The 23578-nt window shown below is 40.6% G+C and overlaps 3 protein-coding genes across 3 annotated transcripts; 1 reads left to right on the forward strand and 2 right to left on the reverse strand.

Moving 5' to 3' along the window:
- Positions 1 to 1302: 1302 nt before the first annotated feature.
- poldip2 (polymerase (DNA-directed), delta interacting protein 2) lies at positions 1303 to 15920 on the reverse strand. The gene is made up of 11 exons (XM_083772897.1): positions 15718 to 15920; positions 10532 to 10607; positions 9622 to 9719; positions 8808 to 8907; positions 8461 to 8536; positions 5245 to 5352; positions 4054 to 4190; positions 3553 to 3579; positions 3301 to 3426; positions 2631 to 2710; positions 1303 to 2526 (listed from the first exon to the last, which is right to left on the reverse strand). The coding sequence occupies exons 1-11, from the start codon at positions 15903 to 15905 to the stop codon at positions 2412 to 2414; spliced, it is 1131 nt and encodes a 376-aa protein (XP_083629023.1). The 5' UTR covers positions 15906 to 15920; the 3' UTR covers positions 1303 to 2411.
- Positions 15921 to 16370: 450 nt separating this feature from the next.
- Positions 16371 to 19973, forward strand: vma12 (vacuolar ATPase assembly factor VMA12). The gene is made up of 6 exons (XM_083774123.1): positions 16371 to 16768; positions 16969 to 17042; positions 17419 to 17508; positions 17805 to 17847; positions 17972 to 18084; positions 18382 to 19973. Exons 1-6 carry the CDS (start codon positions 16585 to 16587, stop codon positions 18475 to 18477), a joined length of 600 nt encoding a protein of 199 aa, XP_083630249.1. The 5' UTR covers positions 16371 to 16584; the 3' UTR covers positions 18478 to 19973.
- Positions 19974 to 20811: 838 nt separating this feature from the next.
- Positions 20812 to 23474, reverse strand: LOC310864159 (homeobox protein SEBOX-like). The gene is made up of 3 exons (XM_083772740.1): positions 23412 to 23474; positions 22287 to 22495; positions 20812 to 21917 (listed from the first exon to the last, which is right to left on the reverse strand). The coding sequence occupies exons 1-3, from the start codon at positions 23452 to 23454 to the stop codon at positions 21234 to 21236; spliced, it is 936 nt and encodes a 311-aa protein (XP_083628866.1). The 5' UTR covers positions 23455 to 23474; the 3' UTR covers positions 20812 to 21233.
- Positions 23475 to 23578: the final 104 nt, after the last annotated feature.

Below are 23578 nucleotides of genomic sequence, written 5' to 3' on the forward strand. Positions count from 1 at the left end.
AGGGACAAAACCGTTTTAAGGTCAACCACACCAATGCAACTCATTGCAACTCAATGAGTTGCATTGGTGTGGTTGACCTTAAAAACAGTCTCGTCCAGTCAGGTTGTGGCCTCCTGGTGGCGCTATAATAGGCCAATGTCAAAAGGGTGGAATATATTCTTCAGCCTAGTAGGAAAGTCTGTGAAAGATTTCACGTAAATTGCACGCTGCGTTCATGATTTGAGGCTTTTTTGTTCAAAACGGGCCAATCCTGCAAACTTTGAAAGCCAATGTTAGCCAATTAGGATGGAATATGAAATATTGGACAGATTGAACACATGACTAGTATAGAGATAATTTGGGCAGAGGTTCATCGTTTTTGCACACACTCCCTGGCTGTGTGTGCAAAATTTGGCATCGATCGGGTTAACGGTGCCAGACGGAGTGCAAAACATACTCCACTTTAATTTAATTAAATATTTATACTACTGTACATGGAAGCAAAACCAGTGGACAGCAGCGAACATCTGAGAGGGAACAAAGCTGAGAGGGAGACAGCTGTAGGAACATTGTGATGGATTGGAGGGTGTGGGAGAGACAGATGGTAGGGAAGATGAGGGAGAAATGTAGACGACTTTGATATAGATTTCATACACCACATGCATCAGTGACTGAATTATTTAGATTTCCAAGAGGGAAGCTTCAAATCTTGACCATTTCAATGTAATTGTAAATGACTGTTATTCATATTAAATTATTGCCTCAATGTATGGCTATAAACTGCTGAGCTATTGAATTGCACTTTGTCAACAGAAGATTCTTATGATTTCTTTTTTTTTTAACACATGGGGGCACTGTTGATTACAAACTGGAAAGGAATTTCTTGGACAAGTGACAGCTTTTAAGTAAAATTTTTCAATAACACTATTATGACAAATATACCCTATATTATTATAGGACCAAGTAGAATAATAGTATATAACACTCTCCATAACTACACAGAAGATTATCAGTATATTGCCTTAATCCCTTTTTAGAACATCAAATGCTGAAGTTACCGGTACGTCATTCAGAACTGCATCATTATTTGACTGCCTTGAACTTCACTTTAGCAGATTTTAATTTGGATCAATATTAAGCAAAATGTTGCATTCAATACTAATACTGGTTATAGTTAAATTATATTGTTTTATTCCCATATTTATACATATCTTTTCTACGGTATTCAAATTGTAAAGCATTCCAGCCAGATGTAGTTTGTTTGAGAATTCAATGTACATCCATAGTAGTTCCATACATATAGGAAACAATACAAGGTTAAAGTAATGGTTTGTTTTTCCTTTAATTACATACCTATTTACAGTTGTAAATACATAAACTATCACAGTTGTTTCAAATCACTTATCCAAAATAAGTTTGTTATATTCCTCACTTTACATGAGAAATGTTGGGGTCCAGGACCAGGTGACATTTTTAAAACGTGGCACACATCCAACTTAAACTTTCTTTACTTCAGCGCAGGATGCATGTCCTACACCAGAACTGAGACCACCGTCCTCTTCTTCTCCACCAAGGCTGTTATTACACACTTTATTTAATTCTCAAACAACGTATCCACATGCAATTTTGCCTGAATTAAACACCCATTTCCTCCCACCTCATAGCAGTGTCGCTTGCCCAAGATCAGAGATTTCGGTGAACAAGCCAGTCATGTGTCCAAAGTGTAAATTAGGCTCAACTGTCACATACTGTATACATTTGACACATCTAAATCGGACTTGATGGGGCTACTGCATATGCCTTGGATTTATACAATTAACCCTTTATTTCGATGCACTGGATTGTAGTTTTTCACAGATTTTCACTCGATGACGACCGATAAGAAAGGAAGCTTATTGGATCGTTGGCGTTTCACTGTTCCAATGAAGTTCCCCCGTTCACACCACAGTGAAGTTCCCCCATTCACACCACAGTGCTGAGCTGAGTTGAGCTTGATGCTGGGTCAGTGAAAACTGTTGGACACATGCAGCCCAGTGTGGACCGGGTCAGTGTGAAACATTCCCTTTATTAATGTGGCAATTCCACTCGCTATACTAGCGTTGCGAGGACATTGCTCAATGTTCAGCTCAGCTCAGCAATGTCTCAAAAACGTCTCCATAACCTCGAGGTCGACTCAGACACAGGACTACCACATGTTTTTCTGCCCTAGCCTACTTCAATTAATGGTACACTGCAGAAAAGTGCACCATTAAAACAGTTCCGTGTTTGGATTACATTAGAAGAAGGTAACATTTTGTCCGTCCTTAATCCGACCCATACTATATTCATGAGCCAGGTTGAAGCAAACAGTACTAGAAAGGGACCAGACAGCCATGGCCGGGACGGACTCTGTGAGTCCAGCAGCTTTGTAGGTGAGAAGAGCCTTGTTGCAGTTAGACGGTGTAACCAGCAGGGGGAGCTTTGTCATCTTTATTGCTTTCCAGGGAGAAAGGTGGAATGCGCACGTCAAAGTGGGAGCCGTCTGTCCTCTCGATGCGGAACGTACCCCTGCAAAGTTAGAAGATTACAAATGTAATGGAGTCGCTGGCTGACATAAGTACCACAATCCCATGTGAAATTGACCATTTATGAATGTGAATGAACAAACTCACCACATATGACCACTTGGGGCTTGCAGGGACACATGGCTGCTGTACTGAAAGGCAGGCTGCTCTTTGGACAACACTGGCTCCTGCAGTTGAAGCACAATAATAAAGTGAGTTGTGTGCAGAAACCGAAACAGTCATCATTATACAAAATCCTGTAACTTTATGCCAAGCTGAATATGTGTGGACTCCTGGATGATGTTGGACACAGTGGGCTGTATTTTGCAAGTACCAGGTCTTATTACCTAACTTGAGTAAACTAAAGACCTGGAGGCGTGATCAATGCTCTTTGGCCACTCAGAATAGCCAAATGGCATTGATCACGCCTCCAGGTCTTTCGTTTACTCAAGTTAGGTAATAAGACCTGGTACTTAAAGGTATATTCAGTGATTTCACTTAATTCAAATATCACTTATTTTTTTGTTTTGTTGTGATAATCCTCCCTACTATAGAGTGTGCTGGCCATATAAGGAGTTCCTCCCTGTCCCCAGTTAAGCCCTGGGGGTCAAAAAACCTTAGGTTTCGTTTTTGACTCTCTATCCTGATTGGACGAAAGGCTGGGTCCCACAGCCAAAAACGAAACCTAAGGTTTTTTGAGTGAAATCACTGAATATACCTTTAAGACACGCAAAATACAGCCCAGTGTGTAACTACGCGCTGACAGGTGTGTACTGACCCTGCCCACTACCCCTCGACCTCTGACTGTCTCCAGGGTTCCTGAGAGGCTGAAGATCCTCCAGTGTCTCTCCCTCAGTTGGACCACCTCATTGCCCATGTTCTCCAGACGTATACAATACCGCCACTGTGGAGGCAGATACATATTTTAACATATACACTACTAGTAGTAAGGCTCACGTTTAGTGAATTAGGCCTAAGGCATTATATTTATGAAAAAAGTGGCATTCCCCACAGATAGTCAGCTACTCACCCAGTACACATGGGAATTCTGGGCCTCCTAAGAAAAGGAAAACAGGAATAAAAGATATACAAGGATCTAAAATAAAAACTAATACAGGTAAACAGGAGACTTAATTTATTTAAGGCAGGATAAGTGATATTCTTTAGTTAACCCATTTTGGGAGGGAACACCTTTTGGTGTTATGCTTTAGCTATTGAAAAATAGCAGATCTACAAGCTTGTAGGTCTGCTATTTTTGAAAAATCGAAGAACGACTGACATAGAAACATAGCTTTTTCAGAAAACTGTCAGGATGTAGAAGACATTTTTAGAATATGATCTCAGGTCAAAATGGGTTAAAACTAAAAAAGAATGTTAAAGGGTTAAAGCACTATATTGTTCAGTAACAGGGGTCTCCCCGTCTCTCCAGATCTTTGATAAACAGAAGCCCATAATCCTCCAGTCTGACCCAAGTGCTCATATGCCTGTGTGCTCCTCTAAGAAGGTTTAAGTGAATGTAGTGTCTCTTTACCCTCATGCCCATGTAGAAAGGGATGACGGTGACTCGGATGTTCTCAGTCGTCTCTCTGTGTACGTCCGACAGCTCCAGCCAGGGGTGGTTCTTCTCCTGCCATGCCTTCAGAGTGTCTCTGGGCATGAACGGAGGAGCTACGATGAACACGAACGAGAAGCGCGCACACACGCACACACACACGTTTCAACAATAGTGTTGGTACACAAATTGCACACTTTCATTTGCCATTTGTGTTTGCTTGCTCATTGTACTCCCCTGGAATTGTGTGTCATCAGGTTGAGGCCATAGTTCTATTTACTAAAAGTGTTTACAGCTTGTGTCCATCTCGATACCATCGCAAAATAGTTGGGAGCAGTTTTTATTTGTGCAAAATAAAAAATAAAAAACCTACAACAAATCTAATCATGTGGCATGTTGGGAATCCTCATGGTAATGGTGGTACTCCAAAAAGTGGCCAGCCTACGACATCAATCGTCTAGGTCTAGGACTATAATTTTGAGTAAAAAGAGTTTACATAACAATTAAGCCTAATTTATGCTCTGTCGCATGACAGTGTTGCACGCTGATTAAAGCAGACCTACAAACCCGCAAACGCTTCACATCCGCAATGCATCATGAGCTTATAGGTCGGCTATTTAAGTATGAATTGAGTCAGTGGGCATGTAAACATACCCACTGACCTACTCACAATTTTGTAGCGAAGTAGATCATATAAGGGCAACTGGTGGTCATGGGGCCAAATGCGGCCCCCACCTAGATATTGATATATTATTTATTTCAGCTGTTCCAATTCCAAACATGCATGACCCGCTATAATGTTATTGTCCAATGTATTTGTATTTAGTTCATAAAGTTAACATAACTATATAACTATAACTATAATTAAAGACATTTGAAATTTCGTAAAAATGTTAATTTTCAGGATTCAAATTCAAAAATAGCAAAACATTATTCAGGATTTCAATTCAAATATAGCAAAAATAGCAGATCTACAAGCTCAAAACGCTTGTGAGACACGTTTTGAGCTTGTAGATCGGCTATTTATGCTACGACAGAAATATGCAATGTGGCCCTCTGGAGTGAGTGTGGAAATATAGTGGCCCTCTCCGTCGTCAAACCCCTGAAGTAGACATTGTAGACGTCACGTGTGGAATGGATTTTGTGCAGCATTGAAGGGAAAGGGTTTACCTTTGGCAGGGTTGAACAGAAGAAAGCGTTCAAACAGCTCGTGCTGAATGGGGATCTGCTCTGTGGAGTTGTAGGGCAGGATGTCTTCATGACTCACATAGTCCAGACCTGGAGAGAATGAGATGCATCAGGAAGCACAGAGACTGTCACATTGTCAAGATGTCAACTCAGGACACAATGAGTTTCACCTCCTCAGATGTTTTCAAGTTATTACAGATTACAGAATCTCTCACGCATCATGGTACAACACCAGCACTGAAACACTGCTGAGCTCAATTGTACTGAAAAGTGTAGAAACTTATCCATCCACAGGTATTATTTATGCCTGATTCTATTCTACGTCCGAGCATAGACATGGTAATGCCACGCCTGCCTCCGATTGGCCTACCTAGTACCGACAATGCCGGTCTTACCAGACTTTCCTCCGAGGTGGATAGCTATATGTGGGAAATAAGTTTTGTAGAAGAGGCTAACTCTAATATGTTTATGCCGTTTGCTTTGATGGAATTGATTGAACACGCACGCCGTAATATGATTTTGTGTTTGTGTGATTATTGTTATTTGTGGGTTTGTTCTCATTAGGCTGACAGGAAATAGGGAGAGAGATGGGGGTGAAGACATGCCGTCGCAACGAAAATAAAAGTTACAAGTTACAAGGATGCAATCTGTCGCACGTGCCAAGCTGTCATTCTCTTGAATTATACCGTACTACCAATTGCCATTACATAACCTCCTCTTTAACCCATTCTGACCTGAGATCAGATTCATACGAGGTTTCCGCCGGACACACACTGGTCTGATGAACCCATTCTGACCTGAGATCAGATTCTACAAATGTCAGTTGCTCTTCGATTTAAAAAAAAATAGCAGACCTACAAGCTCGTAACGCGCCACTCGGTGGCGCAATATGAGCTTGTAGATCTGCTATTTTTAAATAGCTAAAGCATAACATGATGCTGACACCAAAATGGGTGCCCGGTCAGAATGGGTTAAGGCATGTTCTATGTAAAGGAAAGAAAGAAAGAAAGACTTAAACGCCAGTATACGTATTGTTTCTTCTTTTTTTTTAACTAAGGGCGCTTTCACACCGGACATGTTTGGTTCGTTTTAAACGAACCATGGTCCGCTTACCCCTTTGGTTCGGTTGGTGTGAACGTGCATACGAACTCTGGTGCGGATCAAAGAAACGAACCATGGTCCGCTAAAAAAGGCCGAACTCGGTTCGCTTCCAAACGAACCACGGTGCGGTTCGTTACTGGTGTGAACGCATTCGGACTTTATAGAGGACCAAATACAGTACGATAGCCAAAATAGCCGTCGGGCGTCGGCAGTTGTGAGGCTGCATTAATAATTAGTTATAAAAGCATGTCTTTTTTACGGGGATCACTATTGAGCTGACAGTCTGATTTTAATAGTAGACGCATATATGTCGAGGCGCACTGCGCAGCGCAAATGTAATGGCAGCGTGGTTCACATGCGCAAAAATAACAGATGTACAAGTTGTACAGATGTACACGGAATGGTATGTACGGTATGGTAAATTTGGAGCGCATCTCTCTCTCTCTCTCAGCGCATGCAAGCAATTATATCTACAGGCCTTTAATATAGCCTATATCAGACTATGCGCTCGCTCGCTCTCTCTCTCTCTCTCTCTCTCTCTCTCTCTCGTAATGACAGCACAGGAAGACGCATGCAGCCCCTGTGCGCACCTGTGCGTAATGTGACTATATCGTTAGATTGGAAGACAATACAGTCTTGGCTGACAACACCAATTGAAAGTAGAGTTCCCAAGGATTATGGTGATATTTAAATTTTAAAAATCGCATAAGAAATGAGCGAGATATGCCTAAATAAAATGTTAGTGGTCTTGGCAATTTATTTTATTTGTGTGCGATCCGGGGCGACGGCACGGCACAATAGATTTTCATTCATTTTTCAGATCATTGTCATGTCATTGCAGTGCAAACCATTAAATATAGCCTATATTAACTTCATAGGCTATTGTACAATATGTGACATATTTCTTTCACCCGGTATTATTGATGTGAGTTGATCAAAATAGTATTGCCTATAGGCTATAATGCTTGACTTGTATAGCCTAGGCTATACAGTAGGCTATATAATGCCAGCACAGTCATTATTCTCTTTCTTTAAGACTAAAGGCAACCCTTGACTTGATGGGCTTTCTCAAATAGACTACTAATAATAATGCGACGATACCAGAAGTCCATTAACGTAATCAAAGCGATGCAATGACAAAGACAGTGAGAACAACAAAAGAACAAGCTGACGGTGTGAATCAAACTATATATATTTTTTTGTCTTCTCTGTTCTGTTGCCTCGGGAGGTGTTTTCTGCTAAACAGGCTTCGTTGTTTTTGGCTTTTGGCGAGGCTGCAGCTAGCTGCTATTGGTCCACTCCGACAGGCTGTTTTATTTTAAGCATGTGCCGCCGCCACGCAAGTTATGACAAAGCATGTGAGTCTTCATGTGTGTGTGTGTGTGTGTACATGAGGGGGAGAGACAGAGAAATATTTAATGTTAAATAGGCTATACACAGGTGGTCCCAAATGATTCATTGATTACATCACGATCACTATAGCAAAAGACGTAAAACTAGGTCAACTCAATTACTCAATTAGCTGCAGCGGAGCTGTTCTGACTTGAAGCTCAATACTAACTGACCACCTTCAAGTTTAAACCATAAGATGACATGGAAATGCCCGCCGATTTGATGCGCAGAAATATATATCTAATCGGGTTAAGGTACATGGAAGAAAAGTCATTTTTATCGGGGATACCTTGTTGTAGGCTATACATCTCCGTGAATTGTCAGCAAGCACATTATTGTTCAAACACCTACTCCTCTGTTCATCTGTTGCTCTTATTTGGCTAATAAAATAATTAATATGAATGAATGCAATAGCAAGTTGTTGCTGCCTGCCATGTTGCTGTTCTCTTCTCTCTGTGTGACTGAAGGTTGCCCCAAAATTTGTAGACAATGATTTCCCCTCATGTTCTTTTCCCCCTCACTATTTGGTTCGCTTAACATGTCCACGTGTCATTTGTTTACATATTTGGTACGCTTTACAAAGTCCAGTGTGAACGCCAAACGGACCAAAATCAAAATGCTAATATTTGGTCCTTGGTCCTTGATCCGGACCTTCTAAGCGAACTTTGGGTGTGAAAGCGCCCTAAAATGTAGAGCTTGTCATACCTGGGATGGCATACAGAGCTCTGCTGTCATCATGATTGGCCAAAAACGTCACCGCTTCTGTCTGGGACCTCTGAGACTGTGAACCACAACAGAAACACACAGTAAAACAAGGGATGTAAGTGTGAAATTACTATCCATAACAGTAAGGGGATCTTTGGTTATCATGTCCAGAATGCTCGCACACAGCATTTATTCATGCCCACGACGTTCAAACCCATCAACCGTCGCTGAGCCTGAACATCCTGTCATCTGCGTTATTAACATAAATAGCGTAGCTCAGTGTAATGGTCACTTGGCTCCATCATTGTGCTTGACCATAATTAGTGTTACATTTCACAGTAACTCACTATGTGAGGGCAGTCCCTAGTGTCGATGAGGACCTGGTAGTAGGTGTGCGTCTTCCCCTTTACCTCTTTGGAGCCGTGGGCCCCTGGGGGGTCTGGTTTGCTACAGTAAAGATAAAGACACAAATTTCATTTTGTTTTTAAAGCACAAGTCATATTGCCATATTGTCAAGATATCTTAAATAGTTGCTTTGTTGATAAAAAAAAATAAGAAATAAAGAAAAAAGATTATCCAAAATATTTTTCCCCGTCATCTTATATTGCAAAATGTCTCAAAATCACACTTTTCGCACACAAATTAACGTAAATAACGTTCAATGTTTTTAGCCTGGTTAATAAACCAGACCGAATCAGCCGTTGGCAAAAAAAAAATTGCCTGCCGGCGGATTACGGTCTGGAGAGGCTCAATTGTACGCCAATTTCCTACACCAGAGAAATGGGGCGGCCAATCGGGACACGGTATGCAATATGGGCGGGCTTTGGTACAGTGACTTTCAATGCTTGAGACCTTTGACTGACAGTAGCTCTGACCAATTGCGTCAAAGAGAAAATGTTTCAACCCGCCCCCCTGGAAATGACATCCAAGCTGAACCATCCAAGTAACTACAAAACCCAAACCTCTACCAAACATCGACATTTGTGGTGTCCTGAGATGACTAGATGGAACTACTAATCTATGTGGATGAGTAATAAATAATGTTACACTCTATACAGTAAATAATCACTGGAAAATACAAATAAGGAGCACACATTTGTGGGGGTGAATTGTCAACTGAACTGAAGCTTAAGAGTAGTCTGTCTGTGTGAGAGGGTTTACCTGTCGGACATCGGAGGGGTGACATCTCTGTCATAGAGCCGAGCATGCCAGGGGAACAAGACAATGCCTCTGTAGCCAAACACACTGTGGAGGAACAGCTGAGAGAAAAACAACATGTCATGGAGAGTGGGAGTTTAACCTATTCTGACCTGAGATCAGATTCATACGAGGTTTCCACTGGACACACACTGCTCTGATTGACCCATTCTGACCTGAGATCAGATTCTAAAAATCTCAGTCGCTCTTCGATTTTTCAAAAATAGCAGACCTACAAGCTCGTATCGCGCCACTCGGTGGCGCGATATGAGCTTGTAGATCTGCTATTTTTCAATAGCTAAAGCGTAACATGATGCCAACACCAAAATGGGTGCCCGGTCAGAATGGGTTAAGTCCATGTAGCCTTAATGTTAGATAGCTTATGTTTAGCCCATAGATTAGAAATCACAATATACTTTTATTACTGCCAACTATTTCCCAAAAAATAACGTGGTTTGTTCGAGAGGTAGAAAGACAGATAGAGAATACACAATATTTCAACATGTTTAAATTTTTTTATTTTATCATCATTTGTAATAATTTGTCAGATATGATATCATTGCATTTTATTCGGGAAAGATGTAATGATTTAGGAGAGAAGTCGTAATGATTTAGGAGAGAATATAAACAAATGCTAAATCTAAAAATAAAGCCATTAACGGCTATGCAGGTCTATGTATGTATATACGTTATATGGCCCCTGGGAATTGATGCTGGTATGATCCTTTGATAAAGTACATATATATGGGATGACAACCTAGCCTACAGGATTACACCTAGTAATGTACCTTTTGTGTGAAATGCAACACACACACAAATTAATACGTGTGTGTGTGTGTGGGGGGGGGGGGGGTTTGAGCATTCATTCTCTTACCTGTCCCGTTTCGTATTTGCCATGCTGCTTCACTGCCTCAAACACTCCAACTGTCTCCAAAACCTTCCCCTCAGGCCTGTTGTGTGTGTGTGTGTGTGTGTGTGTGAGAGAGAAACAAAACAAATGAACTGTTAAAAACATAGCAAGAACATAATATAGGGCAAACCACTAACAGATTAGATTATGGTGAGTTAACAGCACTAGCACAACAACAACGCTCTTCGGTGAAGCGCACTCAAGGACCTTATATTGGAAATTCCACGCTACTTTTAAATCATGTTAACATATGTCATTCCCATAAAGAAAGAAAATCCCCGACTCCAGTCGTAATCACAAGCGATACGCTATCTGACAAATTGAAGAAAACACCTCAACGTGTCAAGAGGTCAACAAACAGAAAATACTCTAATCTCTATCCCTTCCAACTCCTCCATGGATCACACCCAGCCACACAAACACCACCACTATCAACAAGTCACCGACAACAACAGCTGGCAGACTTCTAATACATGTACATCCCATGAATACCTCTCTGCTCTCCTCTGAGCTAATCTGTACAACAGAGATGAGTGTGGGGGGTTGGCAAGGGTAACAAAATGGACAGGAGGGATTTAAATACATAGTAATTTTGTTTCAGATTATTTTTCATATCATCAGTGCATGGCCCGCAGAAGATTACATCTGACCAGACATCAGTGACGTTCCCATTACTGCTGCTTGGTGGTCTTACATACATACATTACATAGGCTATATTTTCTTGGCTTTTTTCTCTCTATAAACCCAGTTTAGATACAAGTTACTCACAGGATTAATAATAGCATTTTGTGTGCTTAATAAATGCTGAGACTTTCAGTTGTGGTTCTGATATCATAGCTGGTGACTTTGCCAGTAGAGTTCTTCAAAAAGTCCCATATAGTATGTGAAGTTTTGAACAGTTTGTATAGCCTCGTATTACTGGTTGTTTTCATACTTCACCCAGCAGAGGAGTCACTTTCATTCTCAGCAGGAATACTTGACCTCATAGTCAAACTATTTGTGCCTGGCTTTCTTTAACCCCTTCTCAGTTCTCAACACATTGAGAGTGAGACTGTCCTATCTTTTGGTCTCTTTCTCCTGCAATCTGAACAAATTCAACAAAGATATCAAACCTAAATAATATAGCTCTACCAGGCAGTTGCAAAGGCTGGCCGCCGGGCACATGCCAAGGCCAACAGCGACCAGTGGCCATAAGCAAGCCTTGGTAACACACATAGAGGCACTTATTTTTCCACATAGCGTACAGAAGGTAGCCAGTGCGTGCGAATTACAGGGAGCTCAGGCAGCTCCCCTGAAATCCTTCAATTCAATTTCTCATTTTAGAAATGTATTAAATCATCCATGGCATTGGGGATGGGGGCATAATCCAGTGTGCAGGCTCAATTTGTTTATGCTCTTCTGTCCAGCACATGGGACTTTGCTGTTGTGAAGATGTCATTAGGACAATGAAAGGTGGCAAAAGACAGATACCATGAGACAAGGGATGATGATTAATGGTTACATAAACTAAAGTCACGTGGAGGCACACACACAGCTCATTCACACAGTCTCCACTACGGTGTGGACTAATAAACAATAAACAATATTGGCGAACATGTTTGTATGTCAGAAACTGTACAATGTTTACATTTATTTTTTAATTGTTATTTTATTGTGTTGTGCTGTTAAATGTGATATGGATCTCCCTGGAAATGAAATAAAGATTGAATTTAATAGTCAATCAACAGAACGCTTTCAACAGAACGCTCCTGCCAGTTCTGAGCCCTTGGGCAGGAACAGTAGGCTAAAGGCTGGTTATTATGTGAATCATCGATCTACACAATGAGGAACCTCAACCTCAACCCAGCAAAAAGTACAAACACAACAAGAGAAACTTGGAATTGTTTAGCCTTTTCAAAGTCAAGGGCAGACAGCTTTTTGTCAATTAAGACTAAGGATGGGATGAGAATCGCTATTGTTTATCATGATACAAAAAAACACATGGTATCGTAGAGATTTTAATTAATCTTGAATAGGCTTTTGTTGAGCTTCAAATTCAGTCCCACTCAAACCCACTACTTGATAAAACGGACCTGTAAAGACTTAATTTGATACGCTCTTAAAGGACCAATTCACCACTTTTCAACCTACAGTATCTTCATATAATTGGTCCTCACTAATGTTCATGGTAAAATGCCACCATTTGTTTCTACTTGCTTTCTCAAGCTTTCTCACGATAATAAAAATCAAAATATATATTTTTTAAACTCTTCGGTTTCTCTATTCGTCAGGTGAAACCTGACTAATGAAAGCTCATGAAATGTAGATGACAAGATCGACACCTAGTCATACTGAACTTTTCCTTTTGTGAAATACACAGAAATAGCTACAGAAACAGCAAGCCTATGACGTGTTAACACAAACGGTTGCCCGCCTACCCGTGGCAAGTAAATAACATTTTGGGGCAAGTGGAGTTTGCTTCCAGGTTGCTCGACGAGCAAGTGCATTCTGTCTTCATTAAATATTATTGGCTAGTATTCATGAAGAACGATACTTAACACATAGCAGTTTCACAAAAGTGACTATTGTCACTCAGCAGTTATTGATTGGATTTAACATTAATGTGTTCTACAAACCTGTTCTTTGACCTGCTATTTTAGACTAATTTACTTTTCGGGCAAGTGGGCATTACCTTTGGGCAAGTAGAACATGACCTGTACTTGCCTGATGTGCAAGTGCCTCTGAGACCTTTAGTGTCAACCCCTGTATGAGTGAATTGTACTATAGCATTGCACATTTCAGGACACAACTAGAAAAAGTGCCCTTCTGGGCACAGGTCTCCACCAGGAAGATAGGAATGTAGGACATTGCAGCTTGCCTTCATCTGGTGGTTGGGTAGCAGGGCAACACAAATAAACGAGGGCATGACGCGACTTGGCTTGTTGTAGCGCCACCATCAGGCTGTTGAAAACTGTCAAGTGGCATTTCTTCCTCAGCCTAGTGGGAATATGCGTGCACAGTTTCATCGCAATCGGACGCTGCGTTGAGGAGTTGTGGCGATTTGTACAAAGCGGGCTACTCCTGAAAACTGTAGGAGCCAATCGTGGCCAATCAGGATGGAATATGAGAAATCAAACAAACCTGTCTTGATCACATGACTATGGAGATCATGTGTACCGATTTGCGTGAAATTGTTCATGTGGCATTTCGTCCTCGGCCTAGTGGGAATGTGGGTGCACAATTTCACGGAAATCACGCGATGTGTTCATGATTTGCAGCATTTTGTTTGAAACTGAGCACTCCTGTGAACTTTGGAAGCCAATCTTAACCAACCAGGATGGAGTCTGAGAAATCTGAAAGACCGGTTTTGTTGAATGGCTCTAGAGAGACTGTGTACCAATTTGCGTGATGTTTGGACAAAATCTGTAGGTGTACTGTGCAAAAACTTGTTTTGCACAAAGCGGCAATTCAATTTCAATCAATTCAAATTCAATCTGCCGAGCTTGTTTTTCATAAAAATCCACCGTAGACATGTTATGAGCTACTTTCTGTCAAGACATCCTCTGCAAGTGATTTATTTTTTTGTGCTGGAGTTCGGAAGCACTCGTCGTACGTCACTGAACGGCCCTGCATTCCACCTGTTTCGAATTTGCACATAATGCAGGAGGCAGCAGCGCGACCCGTTAACAAAAACGAGTGCTTCCAAACTGCAACACTTAGAAAAAGAATCACTTGCAGAGGATGTCTTGACAGAAAGTAGCTCATAACATCTCTACGGTGGATTTTTATGAAAAACAAGCTCGGCAGATTGAAAGAGGATCATTCAAGCTTGGACTACAGCCGCAATGTTGGTGAGTTTAACATCGTTTAAGACAAGCAGATCACAAACCAAAAATGATGAATAGGAAGTGGATGGAGCTTGTTGCAACTCTAGATTCATCCTAGCCCCTTTCGGGACCCTCCATAAAGCTTTTCTGAAATTTGGATGAGTTTTATGTAGGGTCCCTGCTCATAACTATATTTTCGTATGGGAATTCTGGAACGCGGACATAAATATTCTCTCTAAGATCGTATCTGCGGCGTTTGACGGCCTTTTTTAGTTTAAGTTATTCTGAATTTGTGAACTATAAGTACCTATACAAACCGCTGCGAATATCTCCTGTGGCGCGGAAGCCGTTAACAGCTTCCGCGCCACAGGAGATATTCGCAGCGGCATGTATGGGTACTTATACTTCACATATTCAGAAGCCCTCATACGAAAAAATGTCGTCAAAGAGCGCAGACAGGCGTTATCCACGTAGTTTATGTTTTATGTATGTCCGCGTACCAGGTGGCAGGATACTGCTGGAACAGGACCCAATGGTCTGTGTCGTCAAAAAGTCAGAAACTTCAGTACCATTGGGTTCTGCTTGGAGGGCTAGATTCATCCCATTATAAAAAAATCTAGAGTTGCAAATTGCGGCTAACCGTGTGGATGCTCTTTCCCCAGACGTGTCACTATATGCTTCGTTTGTTTTTGTTGAATAAGTATATTGAGTATATTAATGTATATAGTCTTAATAAATAGTTGACAGCTAAATGCTATCACCAATGTGTTCCAATCAAGTTGTAAGCATTTCACCAATGCCTCTGGTCATATTACATCAGCAGCAACAGCATATGAACCATTCGTGCTAACCATGTCAGGTCTGTTTGCTAGGTAAACACAAAAGGAATCATCTGAAATAATAGCCTACGATACATACATTTCAGTATGATAATGATCATGTTGCTGGAATATATATTTGCACGCTGTCAAAACTTTCAACGTGTCGGCGACTCGGCGTCGCTGAGAATCATGCCATTTTGAAGTCCAGAGTGACAACACAGGCTAGCTACAAATAGCTAAAGTCGTTAGCATCTGTTACACTGAAATTGGTGACCTGGCCAAAAAGGATAAATGCCTCTGCACTCAGCTAGCTAGCATTAATCTCCACTCTTTACATGTAGATGTTATATATATTACAATGTATTGCTCTTAGTTTTTTCTTTTTTCCTGTTTGTGGTTAGGGAATTTACTGGAATGAAGACAAAATCAGAAGACAAACAGTCGCGGAATTCGATAAGTAACCAATGTCGGCGTATCGCACCCGATCTCGTTAGCAGCGCTATCACAAGAGGACACTCTTACCGTGACGACATGAACCTGGTCTGTTGAATGGTGCTGGACAGTCCGCAGGACATACATGCTTGTTGTATTCGTGGTCTGCACGCAAAGCCACAACTGCTGTCAACAATACTAAATATTCTCTGTGTGTTTTTCTTGTTATATCTACTGACAGTCGTCAGGAACCCTCTGCGTAACGCGCAGGCAGCCATCTTTTCCCGACTGCGACACGCGCACCCGTTCCATGCGCACACGTGAATGACGCGATACAGTAATCCAGAGCAAAAATCCAGTCCACCTTCAGTCAGTTAGTTCAGTGATCCAAAGAGGCAAGAGGGGCACCCAGCTGCAGCCTAGTTTCGGCCCCTACTCATCTGCGAAGCTAAAAGGCTGCAGCCTCGCATCCAAACGCAAACAAATGGTACTACTAGTAACCAAAAAAGTAATAAAGGCACACGATTTAATTGTTTGACTTTAGGACCGACACCAAACAATGGAATTGAATAAACTCAAGAACGTGGCATAGGCTACATTCTAAATGCACTAATTGTGCCTTTAAGTCGCCTTTGGGCACAAATTGTGTTTCTTTAAATAATTATTTATTTCTCTAAAATATAACAATAATAATGAACATGAAATTGTGAATATTTTAGACAGGAAGTAGTAGGGATACATGACGTCATCGTGTCACAAGGTAAACAACATGGCTGCGCCCGTCTTCTGGTATCTGTGTTGCTATTTCTAGCAGGCTGCAGCTAGTTGATTAAAATTAGACTAATAAATATAAGTTGTTGATATAGGAAAAACCCGATGCCCGATTTGATTCTAAATATAAACGTTACAAAGAGGGAACCAGTCCCCATCTAGCTGCAGCTCATCAACAGAACAGAGATGGCTTCTTGTTTTGTGGTTGGGGATAAATTCAGAGAGAGGGTGACGGAGCTTCTGGAAAATCACCTCTCCTCAGTTCCACAAGGATTACGTGAAGAATTGGAGAAGGTCCTTGACAGACCAGAACCAACAACACTGTCCTTTGGAGTGGCAAGGAAACTCAAGAAATACCTTCAGGATAATGGTGATCAGATTAGTTTACTATTCAATTGCGGTCGGGCGGTGTAGAAATTGTAAAAAATGCAAGAGGAATTACATTTTTTAATTTGAGTATTGCCCATTTGTATCTTTCAACGTTTAACAACAATCATAATCAACATTATGTTGTCATGTTTCATACAATTATTGAAATTTGTACCTAAATTACGACTGTTTTACTTGTAGGTCATCCCTTCTACTTGCATGAACTACTGGAGGACAGCTCATTGCATCTGCCTGAAGTATTGAAGCCACCCAGAGTAAGTGGACTGATGCACGGAGGCATTCATCATTATATTCATCATATTATTGAAGGGTGCTAGCCCCGCCTATACACAGGTTTAATGTTTGTCTTTAGTTCAATGTTTGTTTTGTAAACGCATTGACAATGAAGTTAAAAATTACGTCATAATGTGTCATTTACGTCATATTGTCTCTTTATTGTTAATGGTTGTTTTACATCACCATTATTAGACTATAATATATTAGCGCCCCTCACTTCACACGGGTGTGATTTCAGGTTTGGATATTTGCCTTCCTTGTAATGTGAGGGAGAGAGAACTACAGCATCTCTACTCTAGGTCCAGAGATGGGGACTGCCTTAACTGATGGTGAGCTTGTTCTGTCTCATTTCAGAACCCTGAGCTGGTGGCACGCCTGGAGAGGATCAAAGTCAAACTAGCCAATGAGGAATACAACAGGATTACACGAAATGTCAATACTCAGGTGAATCTTTAGTGCTATGTCATTTATAATGGTTGAAATACAGGCCTGTATCTCAAATTATGCTTGGTTTATATTACTGATGGAAATCATGTAATGTAAAATTTTGTCAGGACCTGAGCCAAGGGACAAAATGTGACATATTGCAGGGAGTGAAACATTGGAGATTGATTGTATAGCATAGTGTGGTTTTGTGAAGTGTGTTAACCCTTCTGGAAGCCTTGAAAGCTCTGTAATGAGATTTACCTCAGTCTACTCTGAATCAATGTTTCTTGTATGTGCCTCTTTTTTCTCTCCAGGAAATAAGTCGCGGTGGAACAGTGGCAGATTTTGGGAGGCAAAGTTAGTATATATGGAACTAAAAGCAATATACCTAATTAATGTCCAAATTATTCATTCATAATGATTTCCCTTACTGTAGGTTAGCACATTAACTTTAGTGTCTGCTTTTTACCCGTCTCTGCAGTGAGATCTGCAAAAGCCGCTGCGGTGACTGTATTCAACTTCCTAGTGACAGTTGCTGCTACTTTTGCTTGTTGCTACATGGGAAGCCAGTACCTCTTTGCAGAGACAGCGCCGGTAGGACAATATATATTTGAATATGAAAATGTATTCAACACAACAATGCATTAAGCTAGGGATGGGCAACCATGTCTCATACTGGGTGATCTTGATGGGCTATTTGGTTGACATGGTGGCCCACCCCTGTTGTACAGCAAGGTAAAACTATCAAATAGCTTGTGCAAAAGTGAGCTTAATAATAAGCCATATTCCTCATAATGTTTCATGTAATAATTAAGTAATTTGTTGTCTATTAACGTTTACCATGTTACCATACTGGAATTCATGTCTTCTTTTCTTCCTTTTGTGTTGCAGAGGGTTATATCGGCTGTGATTGCTGCGTCAGTAGTAGGCCTGGCTGAGCTTTATGTTCTTGTACGGACCATGGAGGGAGAACTAGGAGAACCCTAGAGGTAGAACTACAGCAACCATTGTAACGGGGAACCTAGAAAACATGGAGACAGATGCGGAACCCCTGTATACATGGAAGCATTCTCTGTTATGATGAGCAACACATTCCATTTTACCTGAAGATTATTTTTTTAACTTTAAATTATAAAACCTTTCAGGTTCAGATTCAATTTACGACAGCCTAACTTATTTGGGCTACTATTCTTAAATATCTTTATGGATTATATTCACTCATGCCATGCTGTGATTTAGGACGTATGTGAAATGAATGCTTTTGTAATTTTTTGTTTTTGCTTAATGCAATTTGATTTTCCTTTCTCCTGATGGCATATTTAACAGGGTTCCCACGGTCATGAAATTCCTAGAAATACTTTGAAATGAGAAAAAAACTAAAGCTTTCCAGTTGAGGAATTTATCAAGGGACCTGGCATTTTTTTGGCTATGCATTGTTTTGGCTATTGATTTAGTTAATAAAAACCTTTTTCCAAAACAAGTATAACATTACACGAAATATGTAACATGCCAAACGGGCAGTGTGGTTGCAGCCTAATGTGTACCAGTATGTGACAAAAATAACAGATCTACAAGCTCAAAACATGCTGTGTGTGTGATCCTGTGGTGTAGCAAAGCAAAACATTTGGTACAAAATTTGCTTTTTTGTTGCTACACTGCCTGTCTTTTGGGCACAATGAGTAAGACTCATTATTGGGCTGGATGATTGTTATGGGTTTGGTGGTACGTCACTGTGGAGTCGCAGCGCCATGTTTAGGACCGCCTCGCCCGGTGGCCGCAACAGAAAAGGCATGTGACCGATACCCATGAATAGGCCTGGAATTTGAGTTAAATGTTCAGGAAAAGTTTTGTGTGTGTGAGAACCCAGATTTAAATAATATTAATTATGTTCTGTTATTTATTTACAGTTACTTTGTTTTATTGTATGCTTTTCCTAGTTTTTCCTTCCTTTGGTAACATCTATTGTCATGAATGTTGTTAAGATTGCACTAGTCTGTTGAGTCCTCCATGCTGTCATATGTGGAACTGTAAAAGTTACTCCAATAAAATGAGCGCTAACAAAAGTGCAGTGCACTGTATGTCCAGTTACAGTAAATGATTACGCTATTACCTCAACCCAGCGAGACATATGAAATGTACCCATAAATGTTTAAAATACCACAGAAGAGTAAAAAGCGGTACTTCAGCCTTCAGCCATCCTCAGAGCAGATTAAAAAGTCCTTTGAAATCATTTGATTATAAATTGAAAATCTGTTTTGTCTTTGACTCACATTGCAATGAATTGCATTTTACCATGGCTGTCGCATCGATAAATTCCTTGTCCATGTGATTAGTTTCAAATCATCTTTTTTTTTCAGAGGCTTTGCTTGGCCTCACGTACTAAATAACATGACAGATGTGCGGTTGCTACAGATGCAATGTTTGTGATGCCTATTAATATTGCTATCGTTGAGCTATCTCCTGTAATCTATCTTCACCTGACAGATGTACAGTAGTAATACTTTTCTTGGTCTGACTTGATCTGTTTTGATTGGAATTAGAGGGCAGGGTTTTACAGCCAATGCAACAAAACAACCAATTACTGTTCAGCGAGGACAGCTGTGATAGAGGAATATCCTGTTAACCTGAATATCACTAATCTATAACAGAATGTCTGCTTTGTGTTTGTGGGCCTCCCACCCATGAGGCCACTCATATTTTAGTATATCACCTCATCCATCATCTGCAAATAAGGACGGGTTCTCTCATAACAGTCGAAAGATTTAAAAAATCATAAATACACCCAAGAAAATATTCCCCAAAATCAGAGATTTGACACCAGGATTAAAGCTTTACTGGAAGATTATTTGGTATTAAAGATTATGATATTCAGAGATGGTTGTCCAGAGTCCTACTATCTGTCATATCTGTCTCCTCGCTTGTAATACTTCAGAACCTAAATCCAAGCACAATTACAGATCATGTAAGCTCCAGCTTTAACTTAGTTAAATCAGAAAATATAAATTCCTGTTATCTCAGCAAAAGGAATGATTTTAATCTGGATGTTTTGAAAGATGCTGCTTGGTTGCAGCATCATAATGTACATGTCACGGCTCAAAACAGGAGCAGAATCCATGTCAGAGGACTGATACCACTATATAAACATATTCTGTTATTCATACACTGTACACAGCTGAGCTCCATGTAGTCTATTGGCTCTTTTGGGAAATTCCTTTTCTGAAACAGCTTACAGAAATACTGTATTACTGAACAATAATAGCTATAACGAACACAAACTAGCACTGGGCCGCTTGACTTAGTATATAAAGTATAGTATTTTTTATAAAAACGAATCACTAATACTGTAATAGCCAACATGCATAACAAAGCAAGAACACATTGTTGACAATAACATGAACAGATACTGTATGTAACAGTTTAAGACAAACACTGACAACACCTATTGGACTGTTAGGAAAGTACTGAAAGGACTTTGGCTTAGAGATGGGAATTGTTGTAAAATGAGATAAGGAGTGAAACAGTAATAGACAATTGTCCTTGTAATTCTATTATCGCCGGACCATCAAACCAAGTCAAATTTTAACATACTGTAGTATAAAGGTATTACATCCCCACCTTATCCAGTCCAGTCTCATCTTTGCTAAGAAATGTTGTTTACTAAAATTCACTGACAAAGGCTGGAAAAGTCCACAGCTCCTTCAGAAATCAATGGACATAAAGTCAAATTGACACGTTCCTTTGAATTACAGGAAGTTAGTGGCAATAGCAGCATTGTAGATGAGGTCTGAGATGTAACCCATGGACGTCTGCGGTCCCACTTGAGGGTGGTGGTGATGTCCCTGTCCCTGGGTCACGTCCCAGTACACCTGTTGCCGGTGGGATGGGACCACCTGATCTACAGAGCAGTGGCCTCCACCTCCAGGGCTGCCTCTATACCTGGCCTGGTGGGCTCCACCTGGGCTCAGACCTTGGGGCTTTAAGTTCTTGAAGTTCTGGTGAAAGCCGACATCCCGAGACAAGCAGGAGGATGCAGAATGATAGTTCTGCCTCATAGCTGGCTGGGAAAAGGAACCAGGGAGAGGTCCTAGGTGCGGTCGCACCTGGCGTTCCTCCTCACACAGAACAGCCTCAGAGAGACTTGGAGAGATGGGCTGGTGATGTAAAGAGGATGATGTAGAAGATGATGAAACAGGGCTGCTATAGAATCGGATCCAGTCGGAGTATATTTGCTGCCCTTCTTCCCTAGAGTGGTTTCGTTCTGACCTGAACATCTCTCCAAAGGCGGAGGAGGGGGCAGGTCCAGGAGAGGCTAACCGGGTCCTGGACAGGAAGGGATCCACAGCTCCTCTCCCACCGAGTACTGACTTGGCTGATTTGGAAAGTCTCCCAGTCTTGGTACTTCTGGCTCTTCTGTTCTGGAACCACACCTGTGGGGAAATTATGCAAGTTAAGGAAATGACAAGTTAGCCCAACTTATCCTCAGTTTCTGACCATGGGTAAATGTTTGAGAAGCATAACGATTGGATACAGTTACATCTGAGCAGCTGTACTGTGATGAGGTCTGTGTCAAGTTACTAGCCACAGTTCTGTACGTCCCTGCAATGGTTCACCTTTCTTTAGGTAACATTCTGTAGCTTTTACCTTTGAACTTGCTGTGGTATTTCGTGTAGCCTACTGTGGTTATTCTTCCTTTGCTCTCTGAATGAGAATGTAATCTCTGTATAACCAACATAAACATCTAATTTATCATCATTATTTATTATGTTAAAAAGTGACAATTCAATGAGCAGACCAACCTGGATCTTGCTCTCAGGTAAGTGTGTGTAAGCAGCTAGTCGCTCTCTTAGAGTTATGTCAGGATAAGGGGTCACAGCAAAAGCTTGCTCCAACTCGGATAGCTGTGCTCGGCTGAAGATAGTCCGCTTGCGTTTCCTCTGGCCTTCCATGTACCCATCCCGTTCAGCGTCAGGAGACAAGTGTGTCGTTTCACTCTTGACATCTGCAACTGCAATCACGTCATTTTCATCATGCATGGTAAAGGTTTACATCGGTTTATTAAATATTGTGTAAAATAAGCAAAAACACAAATCCAAAAAGCTTATTTTATACTATTTTATAAGCTTTTCTACCATAGAAAACAATGATTTGTACCTCAGGGTGAAATAATCCCTTTGATATGAGTAGAGGTAAGCTAAAATGCCTTGTCCCCATCTAATTGTTTATTCAGCTTCAGTTACAAATATAAGTATCGTAATCAAATTCAACTCATTCAACAAAATCAAATGTTCTAATTCTTATTATATAGTATTAGTTCTAATGTTTCTCAACAAATGTTATTTTCTTGAATATTTTGTTTTTATTTTTAAATATTGTGATACATGTATTTTTAATGCTTAAAATGTTTAAATGAATGTTTCTCCCTGAATAACCCTGTTACACTGATGCAAATCCACCTGTAAATGTCCCCCGACTATTCCTCTATGCCACATGACTATACCAGAAGTATCACTGTTTAATTTGCCTTTGTATCAATGTTTTAGGTTGGGTAACAGATGTGGTTAAGCATATCATGTCCACCCTGTTACGTTTAAATATAGAGGAAATTGATATTTTCATAATTCTGACAATATGGTTGATAAATATATTAGAATTCTTAATCAGTGTTCACAAAGTCTACCATATTCTTCATTATATGAATTAGCACAATGTCCAAAATGTGTAAATAATGGATATGGGTATGGAAATAATTGGAATAATGGATTAAGCTGGTCAAATGTTTTTCTGACAGCGGAACATGCCCTCTTAAAAAAGAAGAAAAAAAAGTAGAATCCCGTAAAAATGTATTTTGTTTTGAATAAAGTTACTAGGCTGAAATTGCACCAAATAGTAGGAATGACCCAAAATAAAATATTCCAACATACCTGTACAGTTATTCTGGTCTCCAAAGAGCGCATTAAAATCCATTTCTGGATGCTCGTTCTGCTTGTCCATGAGGGCCATTAGGCTATAATTCCATGAACACAATGCTGCTTAAGATTGCTGTTTTCCTGCGTTGAGGCCACAAAAGAATCATGCATGCTAAATGATG

The sequence above is a fragment of the Protomyctophum parallelum genome (assembly GCF_964188405.1).
Source record: "Protomyctophum parallelum genome assembly, chromosome: 9".
In the NCBI taxonomy this organism is placed as follows: domain Eukaryota; kingdom Metazoa; phylum Chordata; class Actinopteri; order Myctophiformes; family Myctophidae; genus Protomyctophum; species Protomyctophum parallelum.

Coding starts and splice junctions, on each gene's coding strand:
- poldip2 (XM_083772897.1), bottom strand. CDS start 15,905: ATGGCTGCCTGCGCGTTACGCAGAGGGTTCCTGACGACTGTCAGTAGA. Junction 9,720..10,531: donor GCAAATACGAAACGGGACAG/GTAAGAGAATGA, acceptor TTTTTCTCTCAG/CTGTTCCTCCACAGTGTGTT. Junction 5,353..8,460: donor AGCTCTGTATGCCATCCCAG/GTATGACAAGCT, acceptor CATTCTCTCCAG/GTCTGGACTATGTGAGTCAT.
- vma12 (XM_083774123.1), top strand. CDS start 16,585: ATGGCTTCTTGTTTTGTGGTTGGGGATAAATTCAGAGAGAGGGTGACG. Junction 17,043..17,418: donor AAGTATTGAAGCCACCCAGA/GTAAGTGGACTG, acceptor GTCTCATTTCAG/AACCCTGAGCTGGTGGCACG. Junction 18,085..18,381: donor TCTTTGCAGAGACAGCGCCG/GTAGGACAATAT, acceptor TTTGTGTTGCAG/AGGGTTATATCGGCTGTGAT.
- LOC310864159 (XM_083772740.1), bottom strand. CDS start 23,454: ATGGATTTTAATGCGCTCTTTGGAGACCAGAATAACTGTACAG. Junction 22,496..23,411: donor AGACCAGAATAACTGTACAG/GTATGTTGGAAT, acceptor ACGTGATTGCAG/TTGCAGATGTCAAGAGTGAA. Junction 21,918..22,286: donor TACCTGAGAGCAAGATCCAG/GTTGGTCTGCTC, acceptor ATTTCCCCACAG/GTGTGGTTCCAGAACAGAAG.